Consider the following 12,616-nt stretch of genomic DNA (forward strand, 5'->3'; position numbering starts at 1 on the left):
GACTAGCCGGAATAAACCTCCCTAGATAACACCAGACCCTCATATAAGTGGACTATGTATTCCACTTATATAGTTGGTGTCAGCAGGAGCTTCAGCACTGAATTACATTTGACAAGCTCACGCAAGACTTTAGAGTGATTCAGAGACTAGAACTAAAACTACAGGAATATGAGATTGGAAAAGAGCCAAACGCTTCACTCCCTTAGGGATCAGCCCTCAAACAAGCGTAAAGCACATAGATTAGATAGTGGGTGATGTAGCACCACAATAATGACTCATCCAGTGCTTACTAACGTTAATCAATGCTGGCAGCAGGGGTGCAGATCCAGCTCTTTAAATGCCATTTACATTGCATATTAAACCTTGAAAGGCTAACCTGGAAGAAAGAAACTGAGAGGGGCACACTGAAATGAAGGACAAAATGACATCAGTTTAGCTATAATGAAATTGTATCTTCACGTGCTTTGTTGCCACCACCCAAAAGCCTGTTTAAACCTTCGATAATGCAATTTCCTGCCAACCTCACTGCCTCAGAGAGATGTGATTTTCACTTGAAACAAGAAAGAATCAGAAACAATGTAATTTTTCAGTGAAATAAAATGGAAAACACAATGCTTTAAGGACACTGCACCAATTGTGAGATTCCCAGTGGACTGACATGGGAGCACCACAAAACAATTCTAAGTCAGGCCTTTACCGGCTTTATTCTGAATCAAAGAACTGCAAAAACAAAAGTTCCCTTTTTGTTTTTCATACTGATGAAACAATTTGTGACAAGGAGACACATCTGTTTGTCAAATGTCTGGTTAAAAAGAAAAAATAAAGCCGTGGGATTTAAAAAATTACAGAATATCATGAACAAGTATTAGTTTGTTAAAAAGTATTAACAAGTAGTATCTGAATAACAAATATGAACAAATATGAATTTGCATATTACACATTTATAACAGAGAGATTTTTTGATACCTTGAGAAGTCATTTATGCCACTGACGGTTGTTTGAATGGCACAGTATTCAATGGACTTGAAATCAGACTTGGGTACAGATTGAAATCTGCCATCCTTCCTCATACCACACTGCAATTGGAGGAAAATGACATCTACAAGAAGGGATCCACACACCGTCCCAAGCCCTCTATTAGAGACAATACTGAGCTGTGACGTGAAAGGAAGATGGGAAAAAATATCCCTGTCCATTTCATGCTTTTAAGAGCCCTTTATAAAAAAAAAGAGAAAAAAGAAAGCTGGCAGTGGTAAAACATCTACTACATGTCCCCTCAATCACCCAATAATCCTGGTAACAATCTTGAACCTCCAAAGGCTCCATTGTAGCTTACTTTTGTGTGCTAGATCTGGCAGCCGAAAAAAAGTAGAGCTTTTACAGGACAGACTTGATCACGAAGTAGAACTGAACTGGTTGAAAGGAAGTACATTCTCTAAATTATATTTTGATAACATTGCTCTGTCCGTTTGAAAACATTTCCCAAAGATTAAATTAGAAAAGGACATGCTAATTGTTCTTTATTATTAGCGCTTTGTAACTTTTTATAAAAAATACGGGGGGAAACCTTTTACTTTTAAAAAGGCATTGAAATAGTTAAACAGCAGCTGTACAGCTAAAAAGGTCATTCTGGTTGTTTCAGAAAAAATCTCTTTCCATCAAATTCTGCAATACACCATTTAATACGCATTTCTATTCAGAGCCTGTAGACCCGGGGACATTACAGAAACGTAATGCCTCATGTTAAAAGCTGTTCTCTGCAACCATTACCCTATAAATCTGTGCATTGCCTTGTTTGATAGAATGTGAAGGGAACAATAAGCTGGAAACTAATGGAACCAGCTGACAGAGATTCACAACTCAAACAATCAAGAAATTAAATGCTAAAATTGCAGCATTGTTGTGTAAAAGGAAAGTTTTCTCATTTCAAAAACATTATTTATAGGTTTGATGGGAAATGTTTTGAATGGACAGTTCCTAAGCTCTATTTTAAGTCTTATTTTGCTTCATATGTGTCACAGTGATACTACAAGGAAATAAGTCAGCATGCTAATGCTCTACAAGACTGAAACATGCAGTGGATTCTGCGAATGCTCAGCAGATGTTGCCACGGCAGAAGTTTTATCATGCCATATGTGCAACTGTCTAGCCCAGTGTGCTTTATTCTGAGACTGACTCAGAGGGGAACTGACTTACCTTTTAACATCCTCACTTTGCAGCCAGTTCCCTCAGCTAAACACACACACACACAACACAACACAAGAACCACAGCCATATACATAAATATAAACAGCCAGTAGAGCTGCACTATATGCTCAAGACCACAGCTGTATCTTCCCAAGATTCAATGAATTTTTATTTGTAGATCCCTAAGCTGCCATCGTGGGCGGTATAGCACAATATAGGAATAAAATCAATTTGTATTATTACTCCAAATGGCATTTTATTTTTGGTAAACAATGTCCCAGATTTATCTGTCACCCATCCAGATTGCTCAAGATGATGCTTTTAGATGTTTGGTTAAAGGTTCATTGTTAAGTGTGACACTTAAAATTGCTGTTAGATGATGCTTACAATCTTCTCAGTTTCTTTTGCCTGTTTGTTTTCTTGTTTATGGAAGCCCTTTTCTGTTTTTCATTATGTAAAAAAAATGTCTTTAAGTACATTTAGAATTATGACTTTTTAAGTTATAAAAAATATTAGACTTTTTATTTGCAATGAATGTATTTACTGTATGTTGCATAAAAAACTACATCTGCACTGTTGTTTACTTTACTGGTTTGCACTCTATCCTCCATATGCCTTGTGCTTTATATATATATTTTTACATTTTACCTTATTTGTATATTTGTATAGTTGTATTTTGTATTTTGTATTTAATCTGTATTTATGTTATCTGTATGCACCCAAGGGTCTGAGAGTAACGCAATTTCAATTCTCTGTGTATGTGCTGTACATGTGGAAGAATTGACAATAAAGCAGACTTGACTTGACTAAATGCATTTGTCTTTGAGAACAAAATCCTATATTGGGTGATGACAAACAATTTTGCCAAAAATTGAAAGATCTCTGCTTTTCGTTGAATATATCAAATCTCCAAGTTATTTTTTTATTTTTTAGATGGATCGAAAGTATTTTAAATATCAAATGGCCAAAAGACATTAAATCAGGCAAAAGCATGCTTTTTCAAAATTTGTAACATTGTAACATGGTTGTGAGTCCAACTTATGAATTAATCACATACAGTATAGCAATTCCCTGAAAAAAAAAACTTTGGCATTTGATTTTTTTTTTGTTTGTTTTTTTGAGGAATTTATTAAAGCAAGGGAATAATCAAAGGCATTCTGGTTTCTGAATGACTGCTCCAATGCCCAGTGTTGCTTGTGACATTTCATGGCTGCTGGAGGTAATCAGTACCTCTTTGCCAAATTAATTTCCTCCACCTCAAGCATTCCAGCTACTCCATGTAGTGTGGTGATATGCATGCTCAACTTCACTCACTGATAATGTGCATTCAAGATATGCAGCAGATATGTGATGAACAAACAAATGGGCAAATTACAATTATTGATCCATTTGTCATACTCTGCATATTCCACAATTCCAGTGTGAACCAACAGCAGCTGATGCTAATCAAAGCACTACAGAAATTGTCGCATGGTGTAAATGCCTTTTTCTCTTTTAAACCCAAAGTGATTATCAATCGGATAGATTGCTTCTGTTCTACAAGTCATTGAAAGTTTGAAGGTAAAAACTTTTTCTTTTAACTGTACAATGAATGTTAGTCCCAGTCACAGAACATGTACAGACAAGCAACCAACTGATCATCCTTTACAGGTCTTCATCAAGTGTTCATAATGGGCAAACAATAAAACACTAGGGGCAATATGAGTAATAAAGAAATGGGTGACTATATTATTGATGTATAACTATCCTAAAATATATCCTCTACAGGTAGCCTACATTGCACTATATAGTATGATCAATTAAAAATCAAATACATTAAAGTGAAGTTATAATTTACAGCTTGTTATTTATCCACACATAAATTAATATTTAAATACACAATTTCAGGAAGGTCCTGTCTTGCACGATGACATTTAAACTGCTTAGTCAATAACTTGCTTTAAGTACTTACACAATTAATTCTAAAATAGCTAGTAGTTCTGTAGTGGATTGTGATAGCAATGTTTAATTAGGTCAGAGCTGAAATGACCGAATTAAAACAAAAAATGGCGGGAACTGATTAAAACACATAAAATGCATTACTGATTACATAAACTCTCTCCTTGCAATCAGATGCAAGAATTTCTTGAAGCAAACAAATAGTGACTGAAAACAATGATCGAACCAAAATCTTGGCAACACCCACAACATTAACACTTTCTATGTGTCCTATAAGCATACACTGTATAATGCACTATAGAGGTCTTCATTTTTATAAAGGTTTTCACATTCATACTGTAAACAACCGTAACCACAATTAATATTTACCTTTCACTATTCACCTTTATAGAGCATTAAACACACACTGTTATTTGTGATCAATGTTTAAGCAAGCATTATAATGTATAACATGTGGTTACAATTATTTACACCATAAATTTGATTATAAGGTGCATCAAAAGGTATTATGAATACAGTCGGCATAAATAGAAAGTGTTACCCAACTACTGTACATGTTGTGCAAATTAAACTTCTCTCTTTAAAAACTTTGCATTTAAATTTGATATGCAGACATTACATTTTCAACATGAAATCAATGGATAACTACATGCATAACATTATTTTAGATTTTCTGAATGGTAAATGATGTAAATTGTATAATTTTAAGATTTCTAAACCATTCAAAACAATTGTGGGCCACAGAGGATCCCTTTTGGAAGATGTCTCAAAAAGGGAATTTCAAACTGGAATTTCAAAAAATTCAAACTTCATCAATGAATAAAATAAGCAGATCCGCATTTTTTATTAAAAAACAAAATCTTCTGATTTTCTTCATTTTTGGCAAATATAAACAGGTTTTCCAAAAAATCTCTCTCTTGTAGCATTATCACAAAGCAGCAGTAGCACCATAGCAGTGTGATACACCTGTAGGAATACAGCAGATGATCAGATGTTCCCATGGTTTATCTTCTCTATACCTCTCCTGCATGTAAAGCTAAGTCCCTCAGGATGAACCAGGTCTACAAAGTTTAAGTCTTCATGGATCCTTCCAAGAAGAACATGTGTGTCATTCAAAACACAAACACACACAAACGTAAACTGCAGACACACCCAAAGTCTTTTTGCTTCCCCGTATAGAGGGAATGTTTATGTGTTCCAGCCAAGTCCGATGTGAGTTGCGAGCAGGTAGCACATGCCTATTGTGCAGGTCATCAGCATCATAGGGAAGCCCAACCTGTGAAATAGAGCACAGCAAGAATTCATGTTACGAGTCCCTACATGAAAGTTCCTATGAAGATGAAAATTGAACATTAACAGAAAGTCTGTAAATCCCACTCGGAGAATTCAATGTAAAGCTTTTGGGAAAAGAATCTGCAACACAGTCTGATGCTTGGTGCTTTTTTTTAATGAAAGACTGTATTCTTGTGTTCCACTGAAAGTTTATCCCTCAGCATCCCTCTCCGTTTCATTCCTCTTTGTTGCTCATATGACGATTTCTGAGCAGTTTTGCATTATTCTCCCTTCTGCAGAGCATTTGTTTATGTCTGTTTATGTGTGTGTGAGAGATTTGATTCTGATCAGCAGGGGTCTCGATGCTCTCCTGCTGAGGAGTGTGGCAGGCACGTTACCCGCTTCATCGAAGTGGTATTAAAGTGTGAGTCTTTAAACATTACGGCAGAGTCAAACGCAGGGGACAACAGCAGTAAAGTATGATCTCCAGGCATTAACGGTGAAGTCAAAGGCTGGAGACGCAATAGGACTGATGATACTTGTCCCCCCATTTAATGTAAGCTGCTTTCCTCAAAGCCGTCAACTCTCAGAGACATGTGGACTGTCCTTGTTGTGTTCGCTTGTAAAAGCATCCATCTGGAGAGTGGAATTACCATTGTAATTACAACTAGACACCGGCCTAATCTCCACACTCGATCGGCATGCATCAGTGCCCTTCTGACCCTCGGTTCAACATGCTGCGTCTCATCTGTCCATGAGGATTATACTACATGCCATCCAACCTCACATATTATCAGTAGAAGAACTGCACATGGACACACTGTTGAGTAAATCAGTACAAAAGAAATCAACAGATTATAAAGAGAAGTGGACAGATTATCAAGGGAACAAGAACAATAGCACCCAGCAAATACACAGAGAACTATATAATCTGTTTTCAAAACAATGTCTGTGCCCAACCCTCCCTTTGTCAAATAATCGAGACCAATATAAATTAGATTCTGTCACTATTAACTCACCCCGATGCCATTTCAAAACTGTGCTATTATTTTTCTGTGAAACACAAAAGGAGAATTTTAAAACATCTATATGTAACTCTTGTTTCATATAACAAAGTTCAAGGTGTTCATGGCTGGAAGACACCAAAAATGACTGGGGGGAAAAAATACAAAGTAGTCCATACCACATCTGTGCAATATTTCATGTCTTTTTAAGCCATATGAGTAAGGAAAAGGCAAAAATCTATGTTCCCTTTAGAGCCGTTAATTTGAATGTTGCTGTGACTGGATTACTGAGACATGCTGAACCAAATCAGGAAATGAATCAATCTTTAGAACCAGTTCTTTTTAATGAATCAGTTGATTGAGTTGACCAATCAAACTCAACATTTTGTTCACGAATCAGAAGGATTTGTTCATGAATCGAAATGATTTGTTCATGAGCTGAAATTGTCTCATTGATTCAATTATCTGGTTTCAGCAGTTCTCCATTTAACAGCTCACCGGAGGGGAAGATTAAGATTATCAGCGAATAATGAATGAAATTAATTAAAAATATTGTACATAAGTCATGTGGACTACATTTGCAGTACTGTACATTTAACAGATTTCTAAGATTCTATATAATTGTCATTATATTATTTTTTAGATCTTAGTCAGGTTAGATGCCATTTTGAACTTGATGCAGATGAAAACGAGGCTGTGAGTGATAGACGTACAGTCTTTACAATAGCTTATGCTGTATATAAACGTCCTAAATCATGTAATTTTCACAACTCACAACTTTCAAAATTGTTTCATGGAGATTTGTCTACTGGAAATGTTGTCATCTAAACAATCAGTAGCCCATGTTGTTTTAGTACAATCCATTAATTGCACTGCACTTCTGTTTGTTTTCATTCTTGTAAAAAATTTAATATGGCGCTACCCTGACTAAAGTCTAAATAATGGCATATGAGTGGAGTTTATGAAAACTTGTTTCGAATTTAAACACTGTACCTTTACATTGCTAATCTGTTTTGTTTTTCCCCACAGCCTGCTGATCTGAGTCCCCTCTTTCTTCTTACAGAACAGTAAAAATCCACATGCAATTTTAATAATTTCTGTTCGGTTTACTTCTCTGATAGTTGAAGACTCAGATCTTGTTTCTGAATAAAAAGTCCCGTAGACAGGGATTCTGGAATGAATAAATGAGTGAAAGAGCTGCTGAGAGGACAAAGCACTTGTGAGGATGAAAGCTCTGGACATCCATTTAGGCCAAGTGCATACCTTCAGCAGCCCAGTGGATACTGACTGAGTGCATGGGTAAATACAGAGCATTTGGGGCATAGAGAAATCACCAAGCTCAGAAGAGCAAGTGGCCACTGATTGAGAGGATGATGGAAAGCAAATGGATGATAAAAAGAGCGAAAAAACATATAAACGGACAAGAGAGAGAGAAACAAGGTTTTCTGATAATGTTGCAAATCTTAAAGTCTTAAACCAAACAACTCTTGTCAAAAAATTACTTAAGTGAATAGTTCAGCCAGTTTACTCAGGCCATCCAAGATGCAGACGAGTTTGTTTCTTCATCAGAACAGATTTGGAGAAATGTAGCATTACATAATTTGCTCACCAATGGATCCTCTGCAGTGAATGGGTGCCGTCAGAATGAGAGTACAAACAGCTGATAAAAAAATTTACAAAAATCCACACAAGTAATCCACATGACTCCAGTCCATTAACGTTTTGTGAATCAAAAAGCTGTGTTTATAATAAACAAATTAATTAATAAAAAGTCCTCTATCCATATTATTGCTTTCTCCAGGGAAAATGTTGCATCTTCATCTGAATCAGAAGAGAAATATGCACAGATAAAATACCATTTACAAGCAAAAACGGTCTAAAACTGTTTTAAAAAGTGGATTATTATGATGTGTTTTAGCTGTTTGAACTCTCATTCTGATGGCTCCCATTTATTGCCATGCCAAGTATTCACTAGTGAACAAGTGATGCAATGCTTACTTTCTCCAAATCTATTTCAATGAACAAACAAACTTAACTGCATCTTGGATGGCCTAACAGTGTGTAACGTTAATTTTTGTGTGAACTATACCTTTAAGCTCAACAGTAGATCATGCTGCTAGCAATTCGGGATCAATTCTCATGAACTGATAAAATGTAGTCCTTAATTGCTGTGCAAGTTGTATTGAAAATGTCTGCCAAATGCATAAATGTACAGCAAAAATGAACTACATCCAGAACTGTAGCTAATTAGTTTGTCCCTTCAATACACAAAAAAAGTGTAAAACTAGGATTTGAAATGAGGAATCAGTGAAAGGGTCAATAAAGAAAGGGGCTGCCAAAGCACACAAATCAAGACAGAAAATTAGACATGAGGGTAATACACTTCCACGTGGAACAGTGTCCTCCAGCACTTCCTGTCTTCTACTTCATCTCTTTCTAACATTCTCTAAAATTAGACTATTGGAAAGCACATATTAAGGCCTATTATGTAAGTATGGCAAAGATCACAGCTGGTCCAGGGAACAAACCAGGTGTTTCGTATCCAGAAGGCAGGTGGGGAGGCTAAATGCTGGATTGCAGAAGGAACAGGTGTGTATTATCTGTATAAGGCATTTGTGTGACATACATCAAAGCAGATGCACGTGCCACGGGTGTGAGGGCAGGTCAGGTGGCTAATGCACAATTTGAGTGAAGTGAATGAAGCAGCCAGATGCCCGATTCATAAGTAGTGAAGTGGACAAATCGATGTGCACCGAAACACAGGGTTGCCAGGGTGTGAGCTGTACAACCTGAAAAGCGGCTCCACATGTGGTTTGTTAAACTGGCTGAATAAATAGCACATTAAATGGCACTAAGTACTGCATAAACCATTCTAAAATGAAAGTCATGCTTTTTTCTCTAATGGCCTAATGAAAGGAAGAGTAATGTGAATAAAATTCTTACAAAGGTGATACAAGTCCATTATGACTGTTTGGAGGACAAAGATGACTCCAAAATGCATACTGAGGCAGTCTTTCAAGCTATTCAATGCATCACATTCACATTTATTGTTTTATCTAAAGTGTCACAATGATCTTTTTTTATACTACAAGGACAATCAGAGTCAGTAACCTGAGTTTAAATACCTTGCTCAAGGGCACAAGGATGGCAACTCATTAATTGTGCCATCTTGAGTTTAATTTTACAATGTTTCAATTACAAGCTCATATATTTTACCACTTCTACCATCACAACACCTTTATACATGATAAAAATAGTTGATCACACTTTATTTTAAGGTCAAATTCTCGCTATTAACAAACCATTAACTATGACTTTTGCCTCAATAAATGCTTATTACTTGCTTCTTATTAATAGTTATTAAGGTAGTTGTTAAATGTAAGTATTGAGTAGGATTAGGGATGTAGAATATGGGCTTATAAGCACTAATAAAAGGCCAGTTTTGAGTTAAAACCCTTGCAGTGCAAAACACAATGTGAGATGCAATAGGCAAATGCTGTAAGGTCAGTCTGATCTCATAAGAATTTCTAGTAATATATAACATGTACACATGCATTTTTGTATGCTTGGATATTTGCTGAAATATGTAACAGTAAGATACAATTGTCTAAGAGTTCCACAGCATGTTAATGGGGTTCAAAGTTAAAACCTTTGAATTATAAGCTCAGATCTTTACCACTAAATCATAACACGCATATGGATGACCTTGGGGAAAAATCAGTTTTGAGTTGAGGGAAGAAATATGATCCTTTTATTCATGTTGTCCACCCTTCCTTGCTCAAGGCTATCGACTATGTGGCACATTTTGTATTAAAAACCCTCGACATCTCAAACATGTGATGAGATCTGAACAGCTATCTGCCACAATCTCACTCACTATCACTACAAGATTGCTGATGTACACAACATTTCCTTACGACTGTGAAAACCCATCTCATGTGGCTCAGAAAGAATCAGAATGCCATTTTTTTGTTATAAGTGGAGAAAAAGATAGGAAAGCCATTAAAACTAGGGAAGGAAATGACTTTCTCAAAGTCACACAAAGATACGGTAGCGAGTGGAAATTAAGGTCAGTGTTGATTAAGCCTGATATTTCAAACATTATTATAAATGCCATCATTGTCATCATTCTGTACATTTCAAAAGGGACACACCAGATGGTTTGTCATTTGGACATCCACCATTATCTTGCATGCCAGTGTTAGGGGGCACATGATGGATTTTGAAGGCCAAAGTGGCTTGGCATGGTACTGGGAATAACAATGCGATCCAAGCTCTGGGTTTGTTTGTACAATAGGCCATGATTGCCCATGGTTACACACACACATGCTGCTTCTCTCCTCTGTACAAGCACAGAGATATAAGTATATTCATACCAACAGATGGGGGAAAGGGACCGACTAGGAATGGAAAATAGGGATATGCAAAACTACATGTCAAAATTGGCTAGTAGGTGGAATTTCTCAATTTATTTATATATCGTATTAAATATTAAGAAAACGTGATGACAATTCTGATATTCAAGACAATAAGAAAAGGAAACATATCTGCATGAAAACATAGATCGTTTGGAGAGAACAAACATTACTAGTGTCTATAATACAACATGCACCTCTATTTCTATCATACTGCAGATTTGTACTATTAAAGTAATATATATCCATTCTCGAATGCATTTCATTGAAACTAGACCATTCCTAAAATAATATAATACGATCCAAAAAGATTGAAATGATTACCCTTTTACTCATTATGAGTGTTTTCTAGGCAATGAAATGGAGCTCCTGTAATCAAAGTTCATTGTAGCTTTATACCTGGTATTGTGGTCTTTTTTATAAATTATTTTTGCATTTGCACCAAAAACTGACCACAGTGATGTGAAATAGGAATGGCAATTATTTGAAAAGCTTTGCTGGTGTTGTGTGTGCTATTTAGGCCTGCATTTTCCACCACTATAAGAGTGGTAGCTGAACAGAGACTCATTAGAAATGATGGAAGAAGAGAAAAATGTAATGGAGCTCTCTCAAATGTCATCTTTAAAAATGTAAGAACTTATAGAAATCTGTGGAGGTAGACTAGCTGAGGGCTATAACTGAGCTGTCTACTCTAGAGAGTGTAAAACTGATGTGAAAAAGCAATGAGCAACTCCACTCACTACAAAAAAAGAAACAGAACTATGTTTCACATTAGGCCATTAGATTAACATGGTCTCTCTAGGGATGTAAGTGAAACTATGTGGAAAAACTAAAAACAGGGGGGGGGTTGCAAAGTTCAAAACACAATAAGTGTTCTGTATCAGGATGAAGACATCACAGTGCTTTGACTAATTCAAACCCAGGATATGAAAAACACTTGTTCAGTAGCATGTTGATACTAAAATAACAAAATAAATTTAATTTTTACCTATTTTTGTTGGGACCAAGTAGGCAGACAGAGAGGCAGCTGGTGTAAACAAGCAGGACAAAAAGTCGGATTTGTCAAAATATCTGATATCTGGCATGAGGCCTTGCATTGCAAATGCCACTGAATTATGTCATAATATTAATCAATACTGACAAGCTGGCTTTTAATTTATTTGATTACTGATTGTTTACTTGAATAATTTCTTGAACAATTTGAACCAATATTTAAAAAAATATTTGAAATATTTGAAGACCATATGCCTATACTGTATTTTAACTTAGTTTGTGCTAGGGATGTAAGTGAAACTATGTGAAAAACTAAAAACTAAAAAACCCCCTACATTTTTGTTGGGACCAAGTAGGCAGACAGAGAGGCAGCTGGTGTAAACAAGCAGGACAAAAAGTCGGATTTGTCAAAATATCTGATATCTGGCATGAGGCCTTGCATTGCAAATGCCACTGAATTATGCCATAATATTAATAAAATATTAATCAATACTGACAAGCTGGCTTTTAATTTATTTGATTACTGATTGTTTACTTGAATAATTTCTTGAACAATTTGAACCAATATTTAAAAAAATATTTGAAATATTTGAAGACCATATGCCTATACTGTATTTTAATTTAGTTTGTGAATATATTAAATTGTATATATATATATATATATATAGTGGGTACGGAAAGTATTCAGACCCCCTTAAATTTTTCACTCTTTGTTATATTGCAGCCATTTGCTAAAATCATTTAAGTTATTTTTTTTCCTCATTAATGTACACACAGCACCCCATATTGACAGAAAAACACAGAATT

General features: G+C 35.7%; 1 protein-coding gene across 1 annotated transcript in view; it reads right to left on the reverse strand.

Annotated features, from left to right (window-relative positions):
• Window positions 1–4,939: 4,939 nt before the first annotated feature.
• oca2 (oculocutaneous albinism II) overlaps window positions 4,940–12,616 on the reverse strand; it is a 108,898-nt gene continuing 101,221 nt past the window's right edge. Inside the window, exon 25 of the mRNA XM_016272044.1 lies at window positions 4,940–5,401. Within this exon, the coding sequence (XP_016127530.1) occupies window positions 5,314–5,401 (88 nt within the window). The 3' untranslated portion in view covers window positions 4,940–5,313. The remainder of the gene's footprint in view (window positions 5,402–12,616) is intronic.

This window comes from Sinocyclocheilus grahami, unplaced genomic scaffold (assembly GCF_001515645.1).
Source record: "Sinocyclocheilus grahami isolate Dianchi unplaced genomic scaffold, SAMN03320097.WGS_v1.1 scaffold67.1, whole genome shotgun sequence".
NCBI classification, from domain to species: Eukaryota; Metazoa; Chordata; class Actinopteri; order Cypriniformes; family Cyprinidae; genus Sinocyclocheilus; species Sinocyclocheilus grahami.